The following is a 26,144-nucleotide window of genomic DNA, read 5'->3' as shown; positions in this document are numbered from 1 at the left end:
AATGGTAACACAATGCTCATTCATTTTTTTAAACATTTTCCAAATTGGCAGAATGTTGTTTTACAATTACTGTCTCTTCAGAAATGACTGGATATATTGTATACAGTATTAAACCCAAATAAGGATCACTGGAGACAGGATTTGGTTCAGGAATTGGTCCAATCAGCCTAACCCTAATTTTTTGAAGAATTCAGATTCAGCCAAACCATTAACTGCTTAGCGGAATCGAATCCAAACCCTTAAAGACATGTGACTTTAAAGCTCTGTACAAATATATGTAGTGAATAATGTACCCCCTAATGCAGGGATCCCCAACCTTTTTCACCCGTAAGCCACATTCAAATGTAAGAATGGTTGGGGAGCAACATAAGCATGAAAATAGTTCCTGAGAATGCCAACAAAGGGCTGTGATTGACTATTTTGAAGCCCCTATGTGGACCGGCAGCCTACAGAAAGCTCTATTTGGCAATACAACTGTTTTTTATGCAACCAAAACTTGCCTCCAAGCCAGCAACTTAAAATTAAGCACCTGCTTTGAGGCCACTGGAAGCAACATCCAATGGGTTGGTGAGCAATATGTTGCTACTGGTTTGGGATCACTGCCCTAATGTAAAATATAAGGACATTATAAGTCACCAAGGAGTCCCACAACCGTATAATATCTTCATATTTTACATCCAGGGGTGCGTTATTTATTATAATACACAACTTCAAGTGAGTCATGTGACAGAAATGACATCATTAAGCACTGATTCTAACTGCTGACATCACAAAGCACCATTTATAAGGATATAATTTACAGGATATTCATGTCTTTTTTTATATGAGAGCGGAGAGCAGGCAGAGGAGTGAGAAGCAGTCGGCAGTGTGGGTGCTGTGTGGGGCAATTGGACAGATGGACAAATAGTACAGTAGTACAGTCATAGCCACAAATACTATTTGGCCCAACTCTGCATGTTATTTATGTTTATTTATATGTAAAATGCGCACATGTTGACCTAACTGCTAATATGTAAAGTACAGACCAAAACTAAATGAGTTCATGGTTATATGTCCATGTAGCAATGCAGGTATCTTCAAATAATCTTCTTCACATCATCTTCAGATCAAAGAGAGCACTCAGATATTCATCATTGGATGGATCATTGCTTAAAGCTTTTTCATACAATTTCATTGCATTTGATTTATCCTGGTTTTCCTTACTGATGAACCCCAGCAAAGCAAGCCCTGAAGCATCCCTGGGGTTTCTCGCTAATCTCTGTCTGGCTATGCTTCTCAGAGACATCTCACACTCTTCCCTGTGTTTATTCCGAACAGGAATCCGCAGCCCTTCCTTGTACTGTTCTACAGCTTCGTCTTCAGATTTCTTCCATTTTTCCAGAAATTCCCCATAATGTAAAAGGGCTTGTTGTTTCTCACATTCAGGAGTGGTTGTTAGCTCTGTGGCCTTTTTATAGGTTTCTTCTGCTTTTTTATGTTGATTTGATCTGACGTACATATCTGCTAAATCAAAATGTGCATGTAGAAATGACTTTTTCACTTCTACCACCATTTCAAAGTGAAATATGGCCTTTTCCCTTAGATCCTTTATGTTTTGCATATCTGGACTTCTGCCATTACCTCTTCTGTTCTTTTGCATAAGCATTAGTGATGGGCGAATCTGTCGCGTTTCGCTTCGCCGAATAATTCGCGAATTTCCAGCGAAATTCGCGAAACGGCGAAAAATTCGCGAAACGAGTCGCGCGGGCCGATTTTGTCGCGCGTCAAAATATTTTGTCGCGGACGCAAGTATGAGTTTTAACGCGCGACGTTATTTTTGACGCGCAGTGCAATTTGATGAAGCCCATCTTCTATGGGTGTTTTGTTTGTATAACCTTTTTTCATCTTTGGGCCTACAAATAAAAAATTTCCCCTTAGTTTCAAGCTTTGTAGTCTGTGATGATAAATGAACATGGTATCTTTTGCTTTGTGTCTGAATGTGCTGAATTGGATTGGACTCCATGGGAAGACCAATACACATGCGTGTTTCACTTAGTATACTGCTACACACATGCCCTGCATTGTTAGAGGACTCCTATCTTGAAAAAATGGCTCCCATTTTGCAAGTTTCTTAAACTTTTAACGTTTGTGGATTTTTTCACATTACCTCTGGTCAACTGGTAATGGTATCTACTACTACTCTATATCTCTGTTTAACCAAAAAGTACCATCTGTACTTCATATATCTAATAGTAGATTACTAACACAAGTACAACTAATAAATCTGAACAGATAGTATCTGGATGCTTTGTATCTCAGATAAAAATGAATAAACCATATGTTTATGTGAATGAACCTTATATTTACATCATGTAATTGTAATGATTCTGAAATACTATGTAATGTAATTTTAATGACTCCGATTAAGAATAGTCATCGTTGTGTTATTAGAATCCAAACAATTCCAAGTACCATGTGAGTATTAGTTTAGTCAAATGAAAAATGAACTCAAAATATAGAGATATAAAAATTTTTTTAATTTACAACATATAGCACAACGGTGCTGTAACAAACAATAAATAAATTAAAGTGGAGGAGGAGGAGGAGCAACTACCCTCTGCAGGTTGTCTACAATGTCCCTAACCTCTCCCAGCTCCTGCCGCATGGCATTAACTTGGTGGACTAGGGTGACCAGGAGCTCAGTCTGGTCGTAGTAGGCATTCTCTGTCTGAGTGCCTACACTGAGCCCCTGGTCGTCCACTGGTCGTGCCGCCTGGTGAGGTGGTGGTGCCGCCTGGTGAGGTGGTGGTGCCGCCTGGACAGGTGGTGGAGGCGGTGCTGCCTCATCAGGTGGAGGCGGTGCTGCCTCATCAGGTGGAGGCGGTGCTGCCTGGTCAGGTGGTGGTGGTGGTGGTGGTACTTCCCCATCATCAGGATCATCTTGGATCCATTCAGCTGGCAATGAATAAATTTCAGTTTGAGTAACACAGCAATTGCATTTGTATAGTATAAATTATACAGGATAAGGTGTCATGTTGTAACTACAGGAAAATTAACTTTATTGTAGTTAAGAAGGGAAACCTATTTTTTCCGTTTAAATAAATCTACCTTTATGTGAAGTAAAATTCTTATTAGCCTTGTCACAGGCCTAAACAAATACACATTTGCTCCAAAATACCAAAATAAATAGGAATCAAGTGCAGGGCAAGATTTACATAGTAGGCGCCCCTAGGCCCACTGCCATTCGTCGCCCCTGTCCCCTCCCCTTTATTCGGGCAAATTTTTATCATCTGGACAGGAGCAATGGGGATTGCTGCATGGGAAACTATTGTATCTCCTGTGCATCCCCAGTTTTTCTGAACCAATATGGGTGTGGTTGGGCAGCATGCCGCCACCCTAAAATCTTCCAGCCCTAGGCCCGGGCCTTGGTGACCTTTCCACAGATCCGAGCCTGATCAAGTGGCTTTATTGTAGTTAAGAAGGGAAACCTATTTATTATGTTTAAATAAATCTACCTTTATGTGAAGTAAAATTCTTATTAGCCTTGTCACAGGCCTAAACAAATACACATTTGCTCCAAAATACCAAAATAAATAGGAATCAAGTGGCTTTATTGTAGTTAAGAAGGGAAACTCATGTATTGCATTTAAATAAATCTATTATAATCTGTTTAAATAATCTCCATTTGACAGCTCATTTACTTGTTATCTAACTTGTCTGCAATTATGTCAGTCAGTCAAAGTCAACTGTTCCAATCCTAATTACAGTATTCACTTAAATACATTTTTGCTGTAAAATAGCAAATCATTATAAGATGTTTTCTTTTTAAATAACTCTACCTTCCACCTCCATGCGCAGCTCATCTACAAATGCGCTGTGGCGTCTTTTGAGATCGCTCCAGATCCTCTGGAGCTCCCGCAAACTTAAACGCAGGCGGTACTCCCTCCGCAGCCTGCGCCTCAATCTCTCCATTATGCTCCTTCGGAGCGCCTGGATTCCTCTCACTCCAGGAGGGATATTGTCGTATCCCTCCTGGTGCAGGTACCTGACGAAGTACCTTAGCTGGTCCCGGTTCATCATGCCAGGTCCTGCCATTTTCAAACTGCACTCCTAAAAATGTAAGCACGGGCGGGGCTATTTATAGTTGCGACGCCCATTTTTGACGCGCGCATGACGCGCGTCACATGACGCGTGCGCGCACACGACGCGCGTCACATGACGCACGCGCGCGCATGCGCAAACACAGTTTTGATATGACGCGCGCCGAATCTCGTCGCGCGGCGACGAATCTCGTCGCCCGGCGACGAACCTCGTCGCGACGGCGACGAACCTCGTCGCGACGGCGACGAAATTGATAAATTGACTACTGTAACACTCAAATACATTGATTTTTTAAAATAAATTATGATATTAAGTCACACTATATTTGGCAATTAGGCACTATTAGAAGTAACATTATTCCCCTAGCAATCATACATTGATTTAAATAAGAGACTGGAATATGAATAGGAGAGGCCTAAATGTAAAAAAGTAGCAATGACTAACAATACATTTGTAGCCTGACATAGTATTTGCTTTTTAGTTGGGGTCAACTCATTGACCCACATTTAAAAGCTGCAAAGAGTCAGAACTTAGAAGAAAAAGGCAAATAATAAAACCAAATTAAAAGTTGCTTAGAATTTGCCATACTATTGCATACTAAAAGTTTCCTTAAAGGTGAACCACCCCTTTAAGGGCTTTGCACTGGATCTATGAATACGTTGTGTAAAGTGTTTGGAAACAAAGGATGGCGTGTGTTCTCTTTGAAGGTTATGGACAGCAAACTGGGACAAGACTGCTTGTGAAGTTGAAAGTCGCAAAATAGCAGATGCAGCTGAAAGTGGGATGTAAGATGGACATCATCTAGGAATGAAATTCCTCTTTCCATTAAGCAAACTGTGTTGTCTCGTTTATTTAACTCAAGGACAAAAGCATTCATAGAGGACAAATTCAATCTAAATTATTACTTACAGCATGAATTTAAGTAGAGTTTATGGCTATGTTTGTGTCAGCCAGGGTTGCCAGGTTGGTTGGTTTCCAGTCAAATTTACTGGGCTGATGTTTGGGGCCTGTTTGGGCCTCTGTGTAATTTGAATGCAAGGGCCTATTTTGACTCCCAGACCAGACATGGCTTTGGGACTACCATTAAAACATTTCCCTTACTTTTGTACACAGTGATGAATGTATATATGCCATGTTTTGCTTTGGAATCAATGGGAAGAGCAATTCGCACCTATGTTCCACTCAGTTACTGCTATACACACATGCCCTCCCTGTATACATTTTTTAGAGCACTCCTATCATTTCAAAAGAAAGAATAATGACAGAGGCAAAGGACTTTTGGCCGCAGTCGTTTCAGGGGTAATAATAGTGTGAATACATTTGACAACCAAGCAGCAAGCATTGTTGTAATCAATTTTATTAGAGCCAGAAGAATTAAATGAGGCAGGCCTCAACCCCCAGAAGAAATTAGCCAAACAATGGGGCTGTATTCGAAGAAACATTTTTAGAAGCCATGATAGGCCTCAACCACCAGAAGACATTAGCCAACTTAGCGGCAAAATTACAAGCAACCTATTTAGAAGCCATGATAGGCCTCAACCCCAGAAAAAATTAGCCAACAATATGGCAGTATTCGAAGAAACATTTTTAGAAGCCATGTTAGGCCTCAACCACCAGAAGAAATTAGCCAACAATGTGGCAGTATTCGAAGAAACATTTTTAGAAGCCATGATAGGCCTCAACCACCAGAAGACATTAGCCAACTTAGCGGCAAAATTAAAAGCAACCTATTTAGAAATCATGTTAGGCCTCAACCCCCAGAAGAAATTAGCCAAACAATGTGGCAGTATTCGAAGAAACATTTTTAGAAGCCATGATAGGTCTCAACCCCCAGAAGAAATTAGCCAACAATATGGCAGTATTCGAAAAAACATTTTTAGAAGCCATGTTAGGCCTCAACCACCAGAAGAAATTAACCAACAATGTGGCAGTATTCGAAGAAACAGTTTTAGAAGCCATGATAGGCCTCAACCCCCAGAAGAAATTAGCCAACAATATGGCAGTATTCGAAAAAACATTTTTAGAAGCCATGTTAGGCCTCAACCACCAGAAGACATTAACCAACAATGTGGCAGTATTCGAAGAAACAGTTTTAGAAGCCATGATAGGCCTCAACCCTCAGAAAAAATTTAGCCAACAATATGGCAGTATTCGAAGAAACATTTTTAGAAGCCATGATAGGCCTCAACCACCAGAATAAATTAGCCAACAATGTGGCAGTATTCGAAGAAACAGTTTTAGAAGCCATGATAGGCCTCAACTACAAAAAAAAATTGCCGACAATGCAGCAGTAGTGTCAGCAACAGCAGTAGGAGCCTTGATAGACACCCACCAGAGTTTTGCCAAATAATGAGGCATTAGTAGCAACAGCAGCGGCAACAACAGTCATGTTGTAAATTTCAATCAACTCTATATTAGAGCCAGAAGAATTAAATGAGGCAGGCCCCAAACAGAAGACGTTTGCCAAATAATGAGGCATTAGTAGCAACAGCAGCGGCAACAACAGTCATGTTGTAAATTTCAATCAACTCTATATTAGAGCCAGAAGAATTAAATGAGGCAGGCCCCAAACAGAAGACGTTTGCCAAATAATGAGGCATTAGTAGCAACAGCAGCGGCAACAACAGTCATGTTGTAAATTTCAATCAACTCTATATTAGAGCCAGAAGAATTAAATGAGGCAGGCCCCAAACAGAAGACGTTTGCCAAATAATGAGGCATTAGTAGCAACAGCAGCGGCAACAACAGTCATGTTGTAACTTTTAATAAACTCTATATTAGAGCCAGAAGAATTAAATGAGGCAGGCCCCAAACAGAAGACGTTTGCCAAATAATGAGGCATTAGTAGCAACAGCAGCGGCAACAACAGTCATGTTGTAAATTTCAATCAACTCTATATTAGAGCCAGAAGAATTAAATGAGGCAGGCCCCAAACAGAAGACGTTTGCCAAATAATGAGGCATTAGTAGCAACAGCAGCGGCAACAACAGTCATGTTGTAAATTTCAATCAACTCTATATTAGAGCCAGAAGAATTAAATGAGGCAGGCCCCAAACAGAAGACGTTTGCCAAATAATGAGGCATTAGTAGCAACAGCAGCGGCAACAACAGTCATGTTGTAAATTTCAATCAACTCTATATTAGAGCCAGAAGAATTAAATGAGGCAGGCCCCAAACAGAAGACGTTTGCCAAATAATGAGGCATTAGTAGCAACAGCAGCGGCAACAACAGTCATGTTGTAAATTTCAATCAACTCTATATTAGAGCCAGAAGAATTAAATGAGGCAGGCCCCAAACAGAAGACGTTTGCCAAATAATGAGGCATTAGTAGCAACAGCAGCGGCAACAACAGTCATGTTGTAACTTTTAATAAACTCTATATTAGAGCCAGAAGAATTAAATGAGGCAGGCCCCAAACAGAAGACGTTTGCCAAATAATGAGGCATTAGTAGCAACAGCAGCGGCAACAACAGTCATGTTGTAAATTTCAATCAACTCTATATTAGAGCCAGAAGAATTAAATGAGGCAGGCCCCAAACAGAAGACGTTTGCCAAATAATGAGGCATTAGTAGCAACAGCAGCGGCAACAACAGTCATGTTGTAAATTTCAATCAACTCTATATTAGAGCCAGAAGAATTAAATGAGGCAGGCCCCAAACAGAAGACGTTTGCCAAATAATGAGGCATTAGTAGCAACAGCAGCGGCAACAACAGTCATGTTGTAACTTTTAATAAACTCTATATTAGAGCCAGAAGAATTAAATGAGGCAGGCCCCAAACAGAAGACGTTTGCCAAATAATGAGGCATTAGTAGCAACAGCAGAGGCAACAACAGTCATGTTGTAACTTTTAATAAACTCTATATTAGAGCCAGAAGAATTAAATGAGGCAGGCCCCAAACAGAAGACATTAGCTGCAAAATTGTAAGAAAAATATTTAGAAGCCATGTTAGGCCTCAACCAGAAGAAATTAGCCAACTTAGCGGCAAAATTATAAGCAACATATTTAGAAGCCATGTTAGGCCTCAACCAGAAGAAATTAGCCAACAATGTGGCAGTATTCGAAGAAACATTTTTAGAAGCCATGTTAGGCCTCAACCAGAAGAAATTAGCCAACTTAGCGGCAAAATTATAAGCAACATATTTAGAAGCCATGTTAGGCCTCAACCAGAAGAAATTAGCCAACAATGTGGCAGTATTCGTAGAAACATTTTTAGAAGCCATGTTAGGCCTCAACCAGAAGAAATTAGCCAACAATGTGGCAGTATTCGAAGAAACATATTTAGAGGCCATGTTAGGCCTCAACTACTAAAAAAATTTGCCGACAATGCAGCAGTAGTATCTACGATAGCAGTAGGAGCTTTGATAGGCCCCCACCATAAAAAAATTGCAGACAATGCAGCACAGCAGCAGTACTACTAGGGCTAGTAGCAGGCTACAGCAGCAGCAGCAGCAGCAAGGGCAGCAGGTGCAGACAGATGGGGAATGGGCAATACCACTGAGGAGGAGAGTATGGGCAGCAATGGAGAGAGGAGGATAAATCTATGGAGGAGAAGGAGGAGAGGAGGCTAGTCTCTGCTGTCTGCAATGGGCACTTGGATATCCCCGCTTATCCATGCCTCATTCATTTTAATGAATGTCAGCTTATCCACGCTGCCAGTGGATAGCCGTGTCCGCTTCTCAGTGACCACCCCACCTGCGGCACTGAAGACACGCTCTGACAGGACACTGGCAGGGGGGCAAGCCAGCACCTCCAGAGCGTACTGTGCCAGTTCTGGCCACTGGTCGAGCCTCGAGACCCAATAATGCATGGGGTCATCGTCAGGGCGAATGGCATCCTGCACGCTGACTGACCCCATGTAGTCAGCCACCATATGCTCCACCCGCTGCTGGTGGTGGCTTTGGGTGCTGACTGGGCCTGCTGCTGGCCGTTGAGGCTCGAAAAAGCTCTTCCACACACCCATGAGATCTCCGCCCTTGCTGCTGCTGCTGCTGCTAGGCCCCCGTCTCTGCTGGGTGTGTGGAGTAGTGGAGGCCTGAGAAGTGTCAGACTGGGGGAAGGCCTCCACTAATTTTGAGCACAGAGCCTTCCTCAATTGACCCATCCTCCTCTCTCTCTGGCTGGGTACAAGGAACTCCCCCACCTTTCCCTTGTACCGTGGGTCAAGCAAAGTAGCCACCCAATAATCCTCCCGGTCTTTGATAGAACAGACCCGGGGATCGCTTCGGAGGCAAGTCTGCATATGGGCAGCCATGTAAAAGAGGTGCCCCCGACCAACCTCTTCTTGACTGCCCTCCAGATGCAGCAGGTCATCTGGCTCGACCTGCCCCTGCTCTGTACCCTCCCAGCCGCGGACAATAGCTGGGGTGGTTGGGTGGCATGTGCCCTGCTCCCCATGCTGCGCAGGCACCCAGTCCTCCTCTCCCTCATCCTCCTCATCGGGCACCATCTCCTCCTCAGCCCCCTCTGCCTGCCTACGGGGCCTACTCTCCTCCTCCTCCTCCTCCTCAGGCACGTCACCCTCCTCTAGCAGCCCATCCAACGTGCGCTTGAGGAGGAACACCAGGGGTATGACATCGCTAAGACACGCATTGTCCCTGCTAACAAAGCGTGTCGCCTGCTCAAAGGGGGCAAGTACTTGGCAGAGCTGCCTCATTTGCTGCCACTGCTCTGCACTAAAGTACCCCAAATCTGCCCCCTGAGTACCCCTGGCACTGTGCTCCAGCAGGTAATTGCTGACCGCCCAGCGCTGCTCTACGAGGCGCTCCACCATGTGCAGGGTGGAATTCCAGCGCGTCGGCAGGTCACAGATGAGCCGGTGGGGTGGCAGACTATGCTGCCGCTGCATCCGTGCCAAAGACGCGCTGGCGGTGGGGGACCTGCGAAAATGGGCACATACCCTACGTACCTTCTCCAGCATGTCACCCAACCCTTGGTAGCTCTTGAGGAAGCGCTGCACCACAAGGTTGAGGACATGTGCAAAGCAAGGCATGTGGGTCAGGTGCCCTAGGCGGATGGCGGCCAGCAGGTTGCGACCGTTGTCGCAAACAATATTACCTGCTTGGAGCTGGCGGGGAGTGAACCACCGCTGCACCTGAGTCTGGAAGGCAGCCATGAGCTCAGGTGCAGTATGACTCCTCTCGCCCAGGGAGAGGAGTTGCAGCACAGCCTGACATCGCCTGTGCTGCACTGAAGCGTAGCTGCGGGGACGCTTCAGGGGTGGCTCATCCATAGTGGAGGAGGAGGAGGAGGAGGAAGTGGACATGTGGGGTTTGCCCTGTACCCCACGGGGAGGCACCTGTAGCCTGAGGGGAGCGCCCCGGCTTGCACCCTCCCCAGCACTAATGAGGGTGACCCAGTGCGCAGTGTAGGTTATGTACCTCCCCTGCCCATGCCTGCTGGTCCACGTGTCAGTGGTGCAGTGCACCCTGCCGCCAACAGCATGATCCAGCGACAGGGACACATTCTCAACCACATGCTGGTGGATGGCAGGGACGGCCTTCCTGGCAAAATAATGGCGGCTGGGGATCCGCCAGTTAGGGGCAGCGCAAGCCATCAGCTGTCGGAAGGGGGCTGCTTCGACTAGCTGATAGGGCAGCAGCTGCACTGCCAGAAGCTTTGCCAGGCAGCCATTAAGCCTCTGCACTTGGGGGTGGCTGGGGGAGAGAGGCGTCTTGCGGCTGAGGAACTGGGGGAGGGAAACCTGGCGGGACAGGGGCCGCATTGAGGAGGAGGAGGCTGCAGAAGAGGCTGAGCTACACAGTGGCTGCCTCCGACTGTGAGCCCCAGAATCCTCTTCACCTGCTGCAGGGTCTGGGGAGCTAGCACCTCTTCCCTGAGGAATGGGAGGAGGTGGACAGGAAGCACCACTGCCACCCGGTGCCCTGCCACTTTGGTGCTGCTCCCACGTCATCCTGTGATGACGTTTCATATGGGAACTTAAAGCTGATGTTCCCATATGTGACCCTGCCTGCCCCCTTCGAACCTTCTGCCGGCAGAGCTGGCACACTGCTATTGCCTGGTCCTCTGCCTGGCACGTGAAAAAAGCCCACACTGCTGAAGTGCGGGCCACTGCCTTGCCTGCTGTGGAGGGTTGAGGATGGTCCCCACCCGTACGCACATAGGCTTTGGACCTAGGCGCAGTGCTGCCCTGTTGCCTGCCCCCCCTAGCAGTGGTCGGTGGAGCCGGCTCTTCATCCTCATCAACAACAAACAGTTCCCCCCCTGAACTGCTGCTGTTATCCTCTGGAGCCGGCTCCCAGGGTCTGTCCCTGTCATCGTCCTCCCCCAGACCAGACCCTGCCTCATACATGGCATCAATACCCACATCCAGCATGCTGGTGTCTGACCCCACACCAGCAACTTGCTGCCCTGCCATAAGGGGACCCTGCCCAATATCCCCTATTGATGTGGGCTGTGACATGACCACCTCCTCCTCTTCATCAGACATGAATGCCCCCCCCATTCCTGCCTGATCATCAAAAAGATCCAGGGTGTCTGGGCCCAAGTCCACCTCAGGATCAAATAAGAGGGATGGGGTGTCATCCCACACTGAGCTAGCAGGTGATGCCACCTCCTGCCGCTCACTAGTGCCTGCTGCAGATGAGGTAGCCTGGGTCAGCCAGTCTACCACTGCCTCTGCCTGCTGCGACCGTATGGGTCGCGAAGCAGTGGCAAAAAAATCGGGCACAGTCCTACGTGGACCAGTTGCCCCGCTGCTGCGACCCACAGCCACCTGCTGCTGTGGCATTTGCTGCTGCTGTTGTTGCGGCTGCTGTTGTTGCAGCTGCTGCTGCTGTTGTTGTTGCAGCTGCTGCTGTTGTTGTTGCAGCTGCTGCTGTTGTTGTTGCAGCTGCTGCTGTGATGGCAGCTGCTTTGATGGCAGCTTGTGCTGCGACTGATTTACAGTGCCCAGACTGGGCATGGCACATGGCTGTTGTGGGGTTGGATGCCCACGGCCAGCACCACGGCCTCTTCCTCGGCCACCCCTCCCTATCCCACCCTTCTTCCCACCACCACCACCACCCCTCCCTAACCCACCCTTCTTCCCACCACCACCACCACCACCCATCCCCCCTCTCCCACGGCCCGTCATATTGGGCAACTAAACTTAAAAAAAAAAAATATATATAAGGGGGGGTTTGGATATTTCGGGGAAGGAAAGGAGAAAAAAATAAAACCCTCAACTAAATCCCCTCAGCAGAAGTGTGCACCCACAAGGAGTACACACACCAGCACAGACAAAGACAAAGACAGTTAGCCCTAAAAAGGGCTATTGGGTGGTGAGCAGGCAAGCAGAAGAGGGAAAACAGTAAACTGAAATCCACAACCTCCACTTGCACTGACTCAGAAAAAAAAAAAGCTCTCTACACAAACTCCACTAGCTAAATCACACACAAATCTCTCACTATCCTGCTCTCTCTACCTCTACCAGAAACGCCACGAGTAATGGCCGCCTCTGCAGCTCCTTATATAGCCAGTGGGTTGGCTCAGGGATGGCTCACATCTTATTGGCTGCTGTGGGTGATGTTTAGTTTGTCGCGCGTCTTTTTGTTTTGACGCGCATTAGCGGCGTCGCAGCTCGTCGCGCGACGAAAATTTCGACGCGCGGCGAAACGAGTCGCGAGGCGAATTTTTGCCGCAATTTCGCGAAAAATTCGCCCGCGGCGAAACGCAGAAATTCGCCGCGAATTTAACCATGGCGAATTTATTCGCCCATCCCTAATAAGCATTTGTCTGTAGCACAGTCCCAGCTGATGATGCAGAAAACCAGAAGTAGGAGTTATGCTTAGAGCCTTCTTCAGGACTCCAATAGCTTCCTCAAACATCTTTGCTCGTCTGTAAAATTTGGCAACATAGCGAAGCAAATATGGAAGTTCTGGTGTTAATTCTAGGGCATCCTTAATATACTTCATTGCCTCTTGTTGTCTCTTTAACTGCTGTAGTTTCAAAGCCAAAAGTGCCTTAATTACAGAGTCCTTTGGATTCAGCTTAACTGCCCGTTGCAATAGTTGGAATGACAAACTTTTGAAATCGGAACCGTCTCTACCTCGGAATTCCTCCAACCGACAAACTACAGTTGCCAGTCCACTATTCCATTCAGGATCATCTGGATTCGCTTTAAGAGCCTCTTCAAAACAGCCTTTTGCTTTCTCATAGTATTGACCACAAAATTTCAGCAGAGCCCATCCTTGTTCTCCATTGGTCTCAGATTGCACAAGATCTTCAAGCCCATTTGATTGTGTATAAATGGCATTTATCTTCTCAATATAGAGCTTGGACCTTTCAGTGTCATTAAGATAGTAATAGACCCACGCATAGTTGGAGAAGGTCAGCAGATATTTTATGTCGGTCTCCAATACTTTTGATTCCTGAAGAATAGCCTCTGCTTTTTGGAGATTAACAATAGCCTCTTTATAATCATTATTCAAGTGGTTTACATAGGCCAGCAGGTTATATACCCTCCCTTTAAGATTCTTGGTTAAATATTCCAGTTTAATATTAAGTCTTTCTTCCAGTTCTTTAATATCAGCATCCTTTTCCTGTAGCCCCCATGTAAAGTGGCACTTCAGCTCTTCCAATTGAGATTTCAGTGTAGCCTGTGACTCACTGTAAATACAATATAAAGCACACAGTAAGTATTTGAGATACTCATTAAACATAAATGGTTCAAGGGGCAAGAAAACACGAATAAAGGGCATCTCTGTGTTTAGAAGCACTGCATTCAGGAGGGGTCTGGGCAGGGGATGGGCCCAATGACATTGGGAGGCGGGTGATGTCTCAGGGGTGGGTCGCTGCCTTCATGGGGTGGGTTGCTGCATGGTGATCTGTGATTGGTTGCTGTGCCATTTAATTAAAAGTCCTGCTGGATTTCCAAATTAGGAATTCCAAAATATGTGCTCTCCGGGTGACAGTGGCAACCCTAGGTGTTGTCTTAAAGTAATAGTAACATCAAAAAATAAAATTAACAGCTTAAGTAAAGGAGTAGGTTGCACATTATGTTTTGGCCTTCTGTACCAGCCCAAGGTAACCACAGCCCTTTAGCAGTAAAGATCTGTGCCTCCAAAGATGCCCCAGTAGCTCCCCATCTTCTTTTCTGCTGATTCACTGCACATGCTGTGTTCTGCTGTCACTTACTGAGCTTAGGGACCTACTCACAATATACAGTACTCATAGAATATAAATGTCACAATGTAAGACTGATTAGTAATTAATATGGATATTTACTAGAGGTCAGCACAGAAAACAGTGCAACCAGCATCCAAATTTAATAATCAGCCCTTTAGCATCAGCTTAAATTATAGACAACCCTCATTTTCTGCTTGATAATTTGCAACGACCCCTAAGCTTAGCTTCTCAACAGCTGCTCAGAGCCCACTGACACTTTTCAAGATGGTGACTCCCTGTGATGAGTTTGAAGTCCTGGATCATTGCTGCTATTGACAAGCTGAAACTTTTGGCTAGTGTAATAAGTTCATTAAATAAAATATTGCATTTTTAGCCAAGTTTATTTTTAGGGTTTAGTTCTCCTTTAAAGTAATGAAAATATAATACAGTGTTGCCCTGCACTGGTAAAACTGCTGAATTTGCTGTAGAACCACTACTATTGTTTATATAAATAAGCTGCTGTGTAGCAATGGGGGCAGCCATTCAAAGGAGAAAAGGCTGAGGGTACACAGCAGATAATCTCTGTAGAACATAATGTTGTTATCTGTTAACACCATAAGAACACCAACAACAACTGTATGTGTTCACCATCATATTACTATTTCTTTTTTATCAGTAGCTGCTGTTGTCTTTTAAAATAAAGTGGACAAACTTGGGAAGCATAATACATACAAATCGGCTCATTGTGTGTCAGTGGATACGAATAGAGATGTCGCGAACTGTTCGCCGGCGAACTTGTTCGCGCGAACATCGGGTGTTCGCGCTCGCCGGAAGTTCGCGAACGTCGCGCGACGTTCGCCATTTTGGGTTCGCCATTGTTGGCGCTTTTTTTTGCCCTCTCACCCCAGACCAGCAGGTACATGGCAGCCAATCAGGAAGCTCTCCCCTGGACCACTCCCCTTCCCTATAAAAACCGAAGCCCTGCAGCGTTTTTTCACTCTGCCTGTGTGTGCTGAAGAGATAGTGTAGGGAGAGAGCTGCTGCCTGTTAATGATTTCAGGGACAGTTGAAAGTTTGCTGGCTAGTAATCGTTTTGATACTGCTCTGTTATTGGAGGGACAGAAGTCTGCAGGGGTTTGAGGGACATTTAAGCTTAGGTAGCTTTGCTGGCTAGTAATCTACCTTCTACTGCAGTGCTCTGTATGTAGCTGCAGTGGGCAGCTGTCCTGCTTCTGATCTCATCTGCTGACTGCTGCAATAACAGTAGTCCTTGTAAGGACTGCTTTTATTTATTTTTTTGTTGTTTTACTACTACTACTACTACTACTACTATAAGAGCCCAGTGCTATTAGTCTAGCAGTGTTGGGGAGTGGGACTGGTGTGCTAATCTGCTGCTCCTAGTAGTTCAGCAGCACCAACTTTAATTTTTTTTTTTAATATTCATTTTTTTTTATTTTACTTTTTTTATTTTACTACCGCTGTAGTAGTGTATAAGTTGACCTTTTAGGCATTATTTGCCCTGTAGGCATTATTTGCACACTGTTTTCTTCAACCCGCCATCGAGCTGTGTGACCTTGTTCACATTCTGTCTAAATATCCATAATATTACCGTCTCCAGAAAAAACACCGGAGTCACTTTTTTCAAGCAGCCATAATATATTTTACGTAATCCGTATCCACCGCTGTAGTAGTGTATACGTTGGCCTTGTAGGCATTATTTGCACACTGTTTTCTTCAACCCGCCATCGAGCTGTGTGACCTTGTTCCCATTCTGTCTAAATATCCATAATATTACCGTCTCCAGAAAAAACACCGGAGTCACTTTTTTCAAGCAGCATTCATATATTTTACGTAATCCGTATCCACCGCTGTAGTAGTGTATACGTTGGCCTTGTAGGCATTATTTGCACACTGTTTTCTTCAACCCGCCATCGAGCTGTGTGACCTTGTTCCCATTCTGTCTAAATATCCATAATATTACCGTCTCCAGAAAAAACACCGGAGTCACTTTTTTCAAGCAGCATTCATATATTTTACGTAATCCGTATCCACCGCTGTAGTAGTGTATACGTTGGCCTTGTAGGCATTATTTGCACAGTGTTTTCTTCAACCCGCCATCGAGCTGTGTGAGCTTGTTCACATTTTGTCTAAATATTGATAATATTATCGTCTCTAGAAAAACCACTTGAGTTACTTTTTTTCAAGCAGCATTCATATATTTTACGTAATCCGTATCCACCGCTGTAGTAGTGTATACGTTGACCTTGTAGGCATTATTTGCACACTGTTTTCTTCAACCCGCCATCGAGCTGTGTGAGCTTGTTCACATTTTGTCTAAATATTGATAATATTATCGTCTCTAGAAAAACCACTTGAGTTACTTTTTTTCAAGCAGCATTCATATATTTTACGTAATCCGTATCCACCGCTGTAGTAGTGTATACGTTGACCTTGTAGGCATTATTTGCACACTGTTTTCTTCAACCCGCCATCGAGCTGTGTGAGCTTGTTCACATTTTGTCTAAATATTGATAATATTATCGTCTCTAGAAAAACCACTTGAGTTACTTTTTTTCAAGCAGCATTCATATATTTTACGTAATCCGTATCCACCGCTGTAGTAGTGTATACGTTGACCTTGTAGGCATTATTTGCACAGTGTTTTCTTCAACCCGCCATCGAGCTGTGTGAGCTTGTTCACATTTTGTCTAAATATTGATAATATTATCGTCTCTAGAAAAACCACTTGAGTTACTTTTTTTCAAGCAGCATTCATATATTTTACGTAATCCGTATCCACCGCTGTAGTAGTGTATACGTTGACCTTGTAGGCATTATTTGCACACTGTTTTCTTCAACCCGCCATCGAGCTGTGTGAGCTTGTTCACATTTTGTCTAAATATTGATAATATTATCGTCTCTAGAAAAACCACTTGAGTTACTTTTTTCAAGCAGCATTCATATATTTTACGTAATCCGTATCCACCGCTGTAGTAGTGTATACGTTGACCTTGTAGGCATTATTTGCACACTGTTTTCTTCAACCCGCCATCGAGCTGTGTGAGCTTGTTCACATTTTGTCTAAATATTGATAATATTATCGTCTCTAGAAAAACCACTTGAGTTACTTTTTTTCAAGCAGCATTCATATATTTTACGTAATCCGTATCCACCGCTGTAGTAGTGTATACGTTGACCTTGTAGGCATTATTTGCACACTGTTTTCTTCAACCCGCCATCGAGCTGTGTGAGCTTGTTCACATTTTGTCTAAATATTGATAATATTATCGTCTCTAGAAAAACCACTTGAGTTACTTTTTTTCAAGCAGCATTCATATATTTTACGTAATCCGTATCCACCGCTGTAGTAGTGTATACGTTGACCTTGTAGGCATTATTTGCACACTGTTTTCTTCAACCCACCATCGAGCTGTGTGACCTTGTTCACATTTTGTCTAAATATTGATAATATTATCGTCTCTAGAAAAACCACTTGAGTTACTTTTTTTCAAGCAGCATTCATATATTTTACGTAATCCGTATCCACCGCTGTAGTAGTGTATACGTTGACTTTGTAGGCATTATTTGCACAGTGTTTTCTTCAACCCGCCATCTAGCTGTGTGTATTATCGTTTCCAGAAAAACCAACTGAGTTTTTGTTGTTGTTGTTGTTTTTTTAAAAATAATGCCAGGCAAAGGCAGGCCGCCACGCAGAGGCCGTGCTAGGGGCCGTGCTGCTATGCAATCCTGTGGCCCTAGCAAATTTCCCAGTTTTAAAAAGCCAATGACCCTGAACTCCCAAAATGCTGAAGAGGTAGTTGACTGGCTTACACAGCACACCCCATCCTCTACCGTTTCTAACTTTACCACAACATCCTCCTCATCCTCCACTGCTATGGCCACCCCACGTAACACTTCCTCCACCACCGGTGCCCCTTCTTCACTGGGGTCAGAGGAGTTATTTTCCAATGAGTTTCTTGAACTGAGTAATGCGCAACCATTATTGCCAGAAGAAGATGAAGGAGATGAGGACCTTACACCAGATTTAATTCTGGCAGAGAACACGATAGAGATGGACATAATGAGTGATGAGGAGGAGGTCCCCGCTGCTGCTTCCTTCTGTGATGTGTCAGAAGAAATTGATGCATCTGAGGAGAATGATGATGAGGAGATTGATGTTTTGTGGGTGCCTAGTAGAAGAGAGCAAGAGGAGGGTAGTTCAGATGGAGAGACGGAGAGTCAGAGAGGCAGTAGGAGAATAAGACTTAGAAGAAGCAGGGAGGACAGCCCGCAGGGATCAGCAGGGCAACAACATGTATCGGCACCTGTGTTCAGCCGGCCAACGCACCCGCCATTGCCGCCAATACCGCCAACTCCGCCAACTTCTACTGTTACCGCCAGATCGCACACTTCCAAAAAGTCAGCAGTGTGGGATTTTTTTAATGTGTGTGCCTCTGACAAAAGCATTGTAATTTGCAATGAGTGCAGTCAGAAACTGAGCCTTGGTAAGCCCAACAGCCACATAGGTACAACTTCTATGCGAAGGCACATGAGCGGCAAGCACAAAGCACTTTGGGAGCAACACCTCAAAGGCAACAGGCAAACTAAAAGCCACACTCCTTCTGGTCCAGCATCTTACTGCTCTACCTCTGCTCTCCTTGACCCGTCTGAACCACCCTCCACTCCGCCTTCCACCTTGACCACCTGTTCCCATTCCCAGTCATCTGCCACCAGCCAAGTTTCTGTGAAGGCCATGTTTGAGCGTAAGAAGCCAATGTCTGACTGTCACCCCCTTGCCCGGCGTCTGACAGCTGGCTTGTCTGCACTCTTAGCCCGCCAGCTTTTACCATACCAGCTGGTGGACTCTGAGGCCTTCCGCAAATTTGTAGCAATTGGGACACCGCAGTGGAAGGTACCCAGCCGCAATTTTTTTTCTAAAAAGGGAATACCACACCTGTACCACCATGTGCAGAGCCAAGTTACCGCATCTCTGTCACTTAGTGTTGGGCCAAAGGTCCATATGACTACTGACGCATGGTCCTCCAAGCATGGTCAGGGCAGGTATGTCACCTACACTGCCCACTGGGTGAACTTGGTAATGGCTGGGAAGCAGGGAATGGGTAGCTCAACAACAACAGTGGAGTTGGTGTCACCGCCACGGATTGCACGCGGTTCTGCCACCACCTCTACTCCTCCATCGCTCTCTACCTCGTCTTCTTCTTCTTCTTACTCTGCTGCTGGGTCCTCCTTCTCCTCCTCCACACCTGTGCACCCCCAGCTCCCCCTAGGCTATTCGACGTGCCAGGTACGCCGTTGTCACGCTGTCTTGGGGATGACGTGCCTGGAAAGCAAAAACCATACCGGATCTGTACTCCTGTCATCTCTGCAGTCACAGGCCGATCGGTGGCTGACCCCACACCAACTGCAGATCGGAAAAGTGGTGTGTGACAATGGAAGCAATCTGTTGGCAGCGTTGAGACTAGGCAATTTAACACATGTGCCCTGCATGGCACATGTGTTAAATTTAATAGTCCAACGTTTTGTCTCCAAGTACCCAGGATTCCAGGACGTTCTCACCCAGTCCAGAAAGGTGTCGGCCCATTTCAGACGTTCCTACACAGCCATGGCACGCCTTGCTGACATTCAGCAGCGCTACAACATGCCAGTCAGGCGTTTGATTTCTGACAGCCAGACTCGCTGGAATTCAACGCTCCTTATGTTGGAACGTCTGCTGCAACAACAAAGGGCCGTCAACGAGTACCTTTTTGAACTGGGTGGTAGGACTGGATCTGCACAGCTGGGGATTTTTTTCCCCCGTTACTGGGTGCTTATGCGCGATGCCTGCAGGCTCATGCGACCTTTTGAAGAGGTGACAAATATGGTCAGTCGCACCGAAGGCACCATCAGCGACCTAATACCCTTCGCTTTCTTCCTGGAGCGTGCCGTGCGACGAGTGACAGATGAGGCTGTAGACCAGCGTGACGAGGAGCTGGAAGCGCACGATTTCTGGTCGGAATCACCAGAACGAACCCAGGCACCTGCTGCAACGCAGGGAGAGGTGCCAGAAGTGGAGTCAGAGGAGGAAGGTGGCTTTGTGGAGGAGGAGGAGGAGGACCAACAGGAGCAGGCTTCCCAGGGGGCTAGTGGTGACCTTTTGGGGACCCCTGGTCTTGTACGTGGCTGGGGGGAGGAGACCGTGGATGATGCAGTCCTTGATAATGAGGAAGCGGAGATGGATAGCTCTGCATCCAACCTTGTGAGAATGGGGTCTTTCATGCTGTCATGCCTGTTGAAGGACCCCCGTATCAAGAGGCTTAAGGAGAAGGACCTGTACTGGGTCGCAACGCTACTAGACCCTCGGTACAAGCATAAAGTGTCAGAAATGTTACCAACATACCACAAGTCCGAAAAGATGCGGCATTTACAAACCAGCCTGCAAAACATGTTGTACAATGCTTTTAAGGGTGATGTCACTTCAGGAACTCATCAACATTCCAGGGGCAGAGGTGCCAGTAATCCTGCCACGAGCACACCTGCAAGGACAAAGCCCTTTGGCCAGTCTGTAACGTCAGACATGCAAATGTTTTTCTGTCCAAGGCAGCGCCACAACCCTTCTGGATCCACCCTCAAAGAACGCCTCGACCGGCAGGTAGCGGACTACCTGGCATTAACTGCAGATATCGACACTCTGAGGAGCGATGAACCCCTGGACTACTGGGTGCGCAGGCTTGATCTGTGGCCAGAGCTGTCACAATTTGCCATGAACCTCTTGTCTTGCCCAGCCTCAAGTGTGCTCTCAGAAAGGACCTTCAGTGCAGCAGGAGGGATTGTAACTGAGAAGAGAACTCGCCTAGGTCACAAAAGTGTCGATTACCTGACCTTTATTAAAATGAATGAGGGGTGGATCTCGGAGGGTTACTGCACGCCGGAAGACTTGTTCTGACTTCTATGCAGCTGTCCTTCTCTTCAAGCCTCATGACTCCACACACAGCTGTCCTTTAGCGTCCTCCTCCTCCCTCCGCCACCGTTACAAACTAGGGTGCAAACCCTACTGGTTTAATTTTTTCTGGCCTCTGTGCTTCAGTGGCTGCAACCAAAAAAACTGGGCAAACAATGTCTACAAGGTCAACGTATGGCAAAAAATGACTATTTTCAGCATTTATATGGCATATTTTTTCTGGCAACTGTGCTTCAGTGGCTGCGTCCAAAAAAATGCATATTTTCTGCATTTATATGGCATAATTTTTCTGGCAACTGTGCTTCAGTGGCTGCGACCAAAAAAATGCATATTTTCTGCATTTATATGGCATAATTTTTCTGGCCTCTGTGCTTCAGTGGCTGCAACCAAAAAAATTTATATTTTCAGCATTTATATGGCATAATTTTTCTGGCCTCTGTGCTTCAGTGGCTGCAACCAAAAAAATTTATATTTTCAGCATTTATATGGCATCATTTTTCTGGCAACTGTGCTTCAGTGGCTGCGACCAAAAAAATTACTATTTTCAGCATTTATATGGCATATTTTTTCTGGCCTCTGTGCTTCAGTGGCTGCGGCCAAAAAAACTGGGCAAACAATGCCTACAAGGTCAACGTATGGCAGTTGTTTAAAGAGAACAGTAGATTACTAGCCAGCAAAGCTACCTAAGCTAAAATGTCCCTCAAATCCCTGCAGACTTCTGTCCCTCCAATACAGAGCAGTATCAAGCAGATTACTAGCCAGCAAGCTTACTATCATCTGTCCCTGAAATCACTAACAGCTCTCCCCCTACACTATCTCTTCCAAGCACACACAGGCAGATTTTTCAGATACATTTTTGCCCTTGATCCCCCTCTGGCATGCCACTGTCCAGGTCGTTGCACCCTTTAAACAACTTTAAAATCATTTTTCTGGCCAGAAATGTCTTTTCTAGATGTTAAAGTTCGCCTTCCCATTGAAGTCTATGGGGTTCGCGAACCGTTCGCGAACCGCTCGCATTTTTGCGCAAGTTCGCGAATATGTTCGCGAACTTTTTTTCCGACGTTCGCTACATCCCTAGATACGAATACAAAACTGAGGATGAGATTTACAACATACATGTGCCCCATACAGCTCCTGTGCTCTGATCCTTCCACTGGTTGTATGCTTCACAGAGCACTTGACACAAGTAACTCCCTCGCAAGGGTTCACTGTGTTTACTTTGGTAAAAGCCTGTTGTTATCTGCAGTTATGTGTGTATGTACATCTAAAGCTGGCCAGAGACGCAAAGATCCGACCGTACGAATTTTGAATGAACGATTGGACTTTCCCATCTCCCGACCTGCCACTAACCATTCAGATCAGAGTCTTACCATTCCGACCAAATAAAGTAGTAAAAGAACAAATCAGCCGATGTTCTGCCCCTGACAGCAATCGTACGATAGACAAAGCTAGTGACAGTCTCCCACTGAAAATCGTATTATTGGCAATACAGGTATAGGATCCCTTATCTGGAAACCCGATATCCAGAAAGCTCCGAATTACGGAATGGCTGTCTCCCATAGACTCCATTTTATCCAAATAATCCAAATTTTTAAAAATTATTTCCTTTTTCTCTGTAATAATAAAACAGTAGCTTGTACTTGATCCCAACTAAGATATAATTAATCCTTATTGGAAGCAAAACCAGCCTATTGGGTTCATTTAATGTTTAAATTAATTTCTAGTAGACTTAAGGCATGAAGACCCAAATTACGGAAAGATCCGTTATCCGGAAAACCCCAGGTCCCGAGCATTCTGGATAACAGGTCCCATACCTGTACACACAGAGAGATTATCGGCAGCCGACAGAACTTTTCTAACCTGTCCGATCAACCAAACGACCGATCTCCTCCGGACGAAAAATGTCGGGACTCTTCACACACGTTCCGAAAATCGTACGAATCCTTGATTCGTACGATGAGATCTTTGCGTCTATGGCCAGCTTAAGCCTATTATTGGCTCTTACTGAAACTACATATCATATTGAATATTGGCGCCGTTTCCTACTGAACGCTTACCAAGCAATACATATTGCTGAGCAGATACACTGATCATTACATGCACAATTATTAACTTAAAAAAATAACATCAATTGGATATAAATCCATAAATAAAATATCGAACCATGAAAGCAACTGTAATTAGAAACGACTTTCCAATATACATTGATTACAATTTCTCAGTCACCGTGAAGTTGCTTGTACATGTCATTTCTATTAAAAACAGCATCGGTCTGTCTATTGCTATTCGCTGCACTGCAGAATCAATTCCCCAGAATGCCTTGCACATATCTTTGAGTCATATTCTTTTCAAGCCCTGTTAGTCCAAACCCACATTACAACAAAGAGCCTGGAAATACTGTCGATGGTAAAACACTTGAATCGTGTACTCGTTTGAATTCATTCTTGAGTTGAATGTGTCTATTGTATGCAATAGCGTAGAACTAACTAAGAGAGGGATATTTATCTCTCATCAGTCATTGTTGAACTACAACGAAGGACTGTAGGGTCAAAATGTATCATCTAAGAATCATTTGGCTTTTGCAACAGCCTCAGCTCATGGGACAAAATGTTCCCTACGATAAATCGAATGAGTTTGATTTACAGATATTCTGCTTGCTGTGTCCCATTGGAAAGAATAAAGTCACATTAAATGCTTGGGACCTGGGATTTACCTGATAAGGGGGTTTTCCATTATTTGGATATCCATTTAATTCTGCTAAAATATTTAAACATGAAATAAGAACATTTTGCCACCAATGTGGATTTGTGCAGCTTAGTTCCCATCAAGTACAAGGTACTGTTGTATTATGTGCTTAAAGGGACAGCATAAAAATGAACACTAAATAGGGCAAAGAGGGAAACTGAAGCTACTTTGGTCCCTGCAAGGTAGATAATTAGATTCCCAGTGCTCAGATAATTTGACTTCAGTTTGAAAATAATCCCTGGGAAATCCTAAATAACTGTAATTCATATCACTCAGAAAGCTTCACCTAAAAAGAGTTAAAACTGCGTAACTATGACTATATTTACCTCATTGTTTGTCTTGTGTTGCTTGTTAAGAAACCAGTTTGCTTGTGCTTCTGAGTCTCTTGCAATGAATAGTGACTGACTGCTGCTGATGCTGCTGTTGTTTATAGAGAGGAGATTCTAGCATAGTGGCTCAGGGAGGGAACAAGGCAGAATCGAAACTAACAGACACCAGCAGCTGCAATTCAAGTAAAAGGAAACCAAAGGAAAAGCTGAGAATACAGGGACATAGATTCGTTCTTATATAGCTGAGCCTATACAGGTATGGGATCTGTAAACCTGAAACCCCTTATGCAGAAAGCTCTAAATTACAGAAAGGTCATCTCTAGTGATTGGCGAATTTGGGGCATTTCGCTTCGCTGAAAAATTTCCAGCGAAATTCGTGAGAAACGGCGACAATGCGTCGGCGTCCAAAAAAACGGACGCCGGCGAAATTTCACAGTGGTTTCGCGAATTTATTCGCCCATCACTTGTCATCTCTCCATTTTATCCAAATAATGCAATTTTTTTTAATGATTTCCTTTTTCTCTACATTCTAAGCATTTTGGATAACAGGTCCCAACAGTTGCTTCAAATGATTGGCGGCATAAGGGCAAATCTGAGGATCTAATTTCTAATTGCATTAAAGGAAAAGGAAACCCTTTTGGCGCAAAACCCCTCCCCCCGTAGACCCTCCTCCCTCGTCCTCCCCGGCCTACCCCCCCCCAGGGCAAATGCCCCTAACAAGTCACCCCTCCATGCAGGTCCTCTCTTGCCGAGTTCACGGGCGCCATCTTCTTCTGATCGCTCTTCTTCCTGTATTTGGTGGCGCATGCGCAGTAGGAGGCATTTTCCGGTTGGATCTACTGCGCATGCGCCCCAATTTCACAAAGTTTCCGATTAGTTTTTTTCGGAAACTTCATGACCTTTGGCGCATGCGCAGTAGATCCAACCGGAAAATGCCTCCTACTGCGCATGCGCCACCAAATACAGGAAGAAGAGCGATCAGAAGAAGATGGCGCCCGTGAACTCGGCAAGAGAGGACATGCATGGAGGGATGACTAACAAGTTAGGGGCATTTGCCCGTGGGGGATGTAGCCCGGGGGGGAGGAGGGAGTGGGGCCTACGGGGGGGAGGGGTTTTGCTCCGAAAGGGTTTCCTTCTCCTTTAAAGAGACAGATATCATTATCATCAATCACAGATTGGGAGACCTGTGTGAGTTAACACAGGCTAGAAATCATCACTATCTCTATGACTGGAGACTGGCACTAGTGTGGACACAGAAGGGTTAAATAATCTCCAACACTGGCAAACAGTGGAGGATGTCAGCACTGCCTTTGGCACAAAGCTTTGGCATTTAACCAATGCAACAAGTTTGTATATTCAAATTAAGGAGTCTCTTGAAAATCAGCAAAGCTTCTACTGCAAAAAATAAGTAGGAAATGAATGCGCCACCCACCAACCTCATGCCTCCCAACATTTGAAAAATTTAAAAAAATGTTGACCATGACCATTTGTGGTCACACTCCCTAAATGTCGCCCTCATTTGACCAAATGTGGCAGGTTATGGAAAGTTTGGACACATTTCTGGGGGTTTTAGGGCAATCTTTCATGTGTTATTACAGTTTTGCTAATCAAGGTGAATTGACCTTTAAGTTGCAAGTCTCATTTCTCCCAAGAGACCTGCTCATCTAAAATAGTTACAACTGTATTCTAGGCTATTTGCCAAAAGGCTCTTATCTAATTTAGTTTCAGAGACTTATGTATCTTTTTTTGACTGTTCAGTGCAGGAGACCAAAGAGAAATCCAGGACTGTAGGCTGAGCTGTCAAAATTTTGTATTAGATACACTGCGCACTGTTGCAAACTATAAAATTCACAATCGATATCATGCATCGATGTCACTGCACTTGCGCACATGGGATTTCTACCTGCAAATGATCAGAAATCG

General features: G+C 45.0%; 1 protein-coding gene across 1 annotated transcript; it reads right to left on the bottom strand.

Annotated features, from left to right (window-relative positions):
- Positions 1–750: 750 nt before the first annotated feature.
- On the bottom strand, positions 751–24,319 carry LOC108705596 (interferon-induced protein with tetratricopeptide repeats 5-like). Its single transcript, XM_041568746.1, has 3 exons — positions 24,219–24,319; positions 12,786–13,691; positions 751–1,622 (listed from the first exon to the last, which is right to left on the bottom strand). The coding sequence occupies exons 1-3, from the start codon at positions 24,221–24,223 to the stop codon at positions 1,091–1,093; spliced, it is 1,443 nt and encodes a 480-aa protein (XP_041424680.1). The 5' UTR covers positions 24,224–24,319; the 3' UTR covers positions 751–1,090.
- Between the last annotated feature and the right edge of the window lie 1,825 nt (positions 24,320–26,144).

The sequence above is a fragment of the Xenopus laevis genome, chromosome 7L, assembly GCF_017654675.1.
Source record: "Xenopus laevis strain J_2021 chromosome 7L, Xenopus_laevis_v10.1, whole genome shotgun sequence".
NCBI lineage: Eukaryota > Metazoa > Chordata > Amphibia > Anura > Pipidae > Xenopus > Xenopus laevis.
The sequence above is the reverse complement of the archived record's forward strand: the minus strand, read 5'-3'. Positions and strand labels throughout refer to the sequence as shown.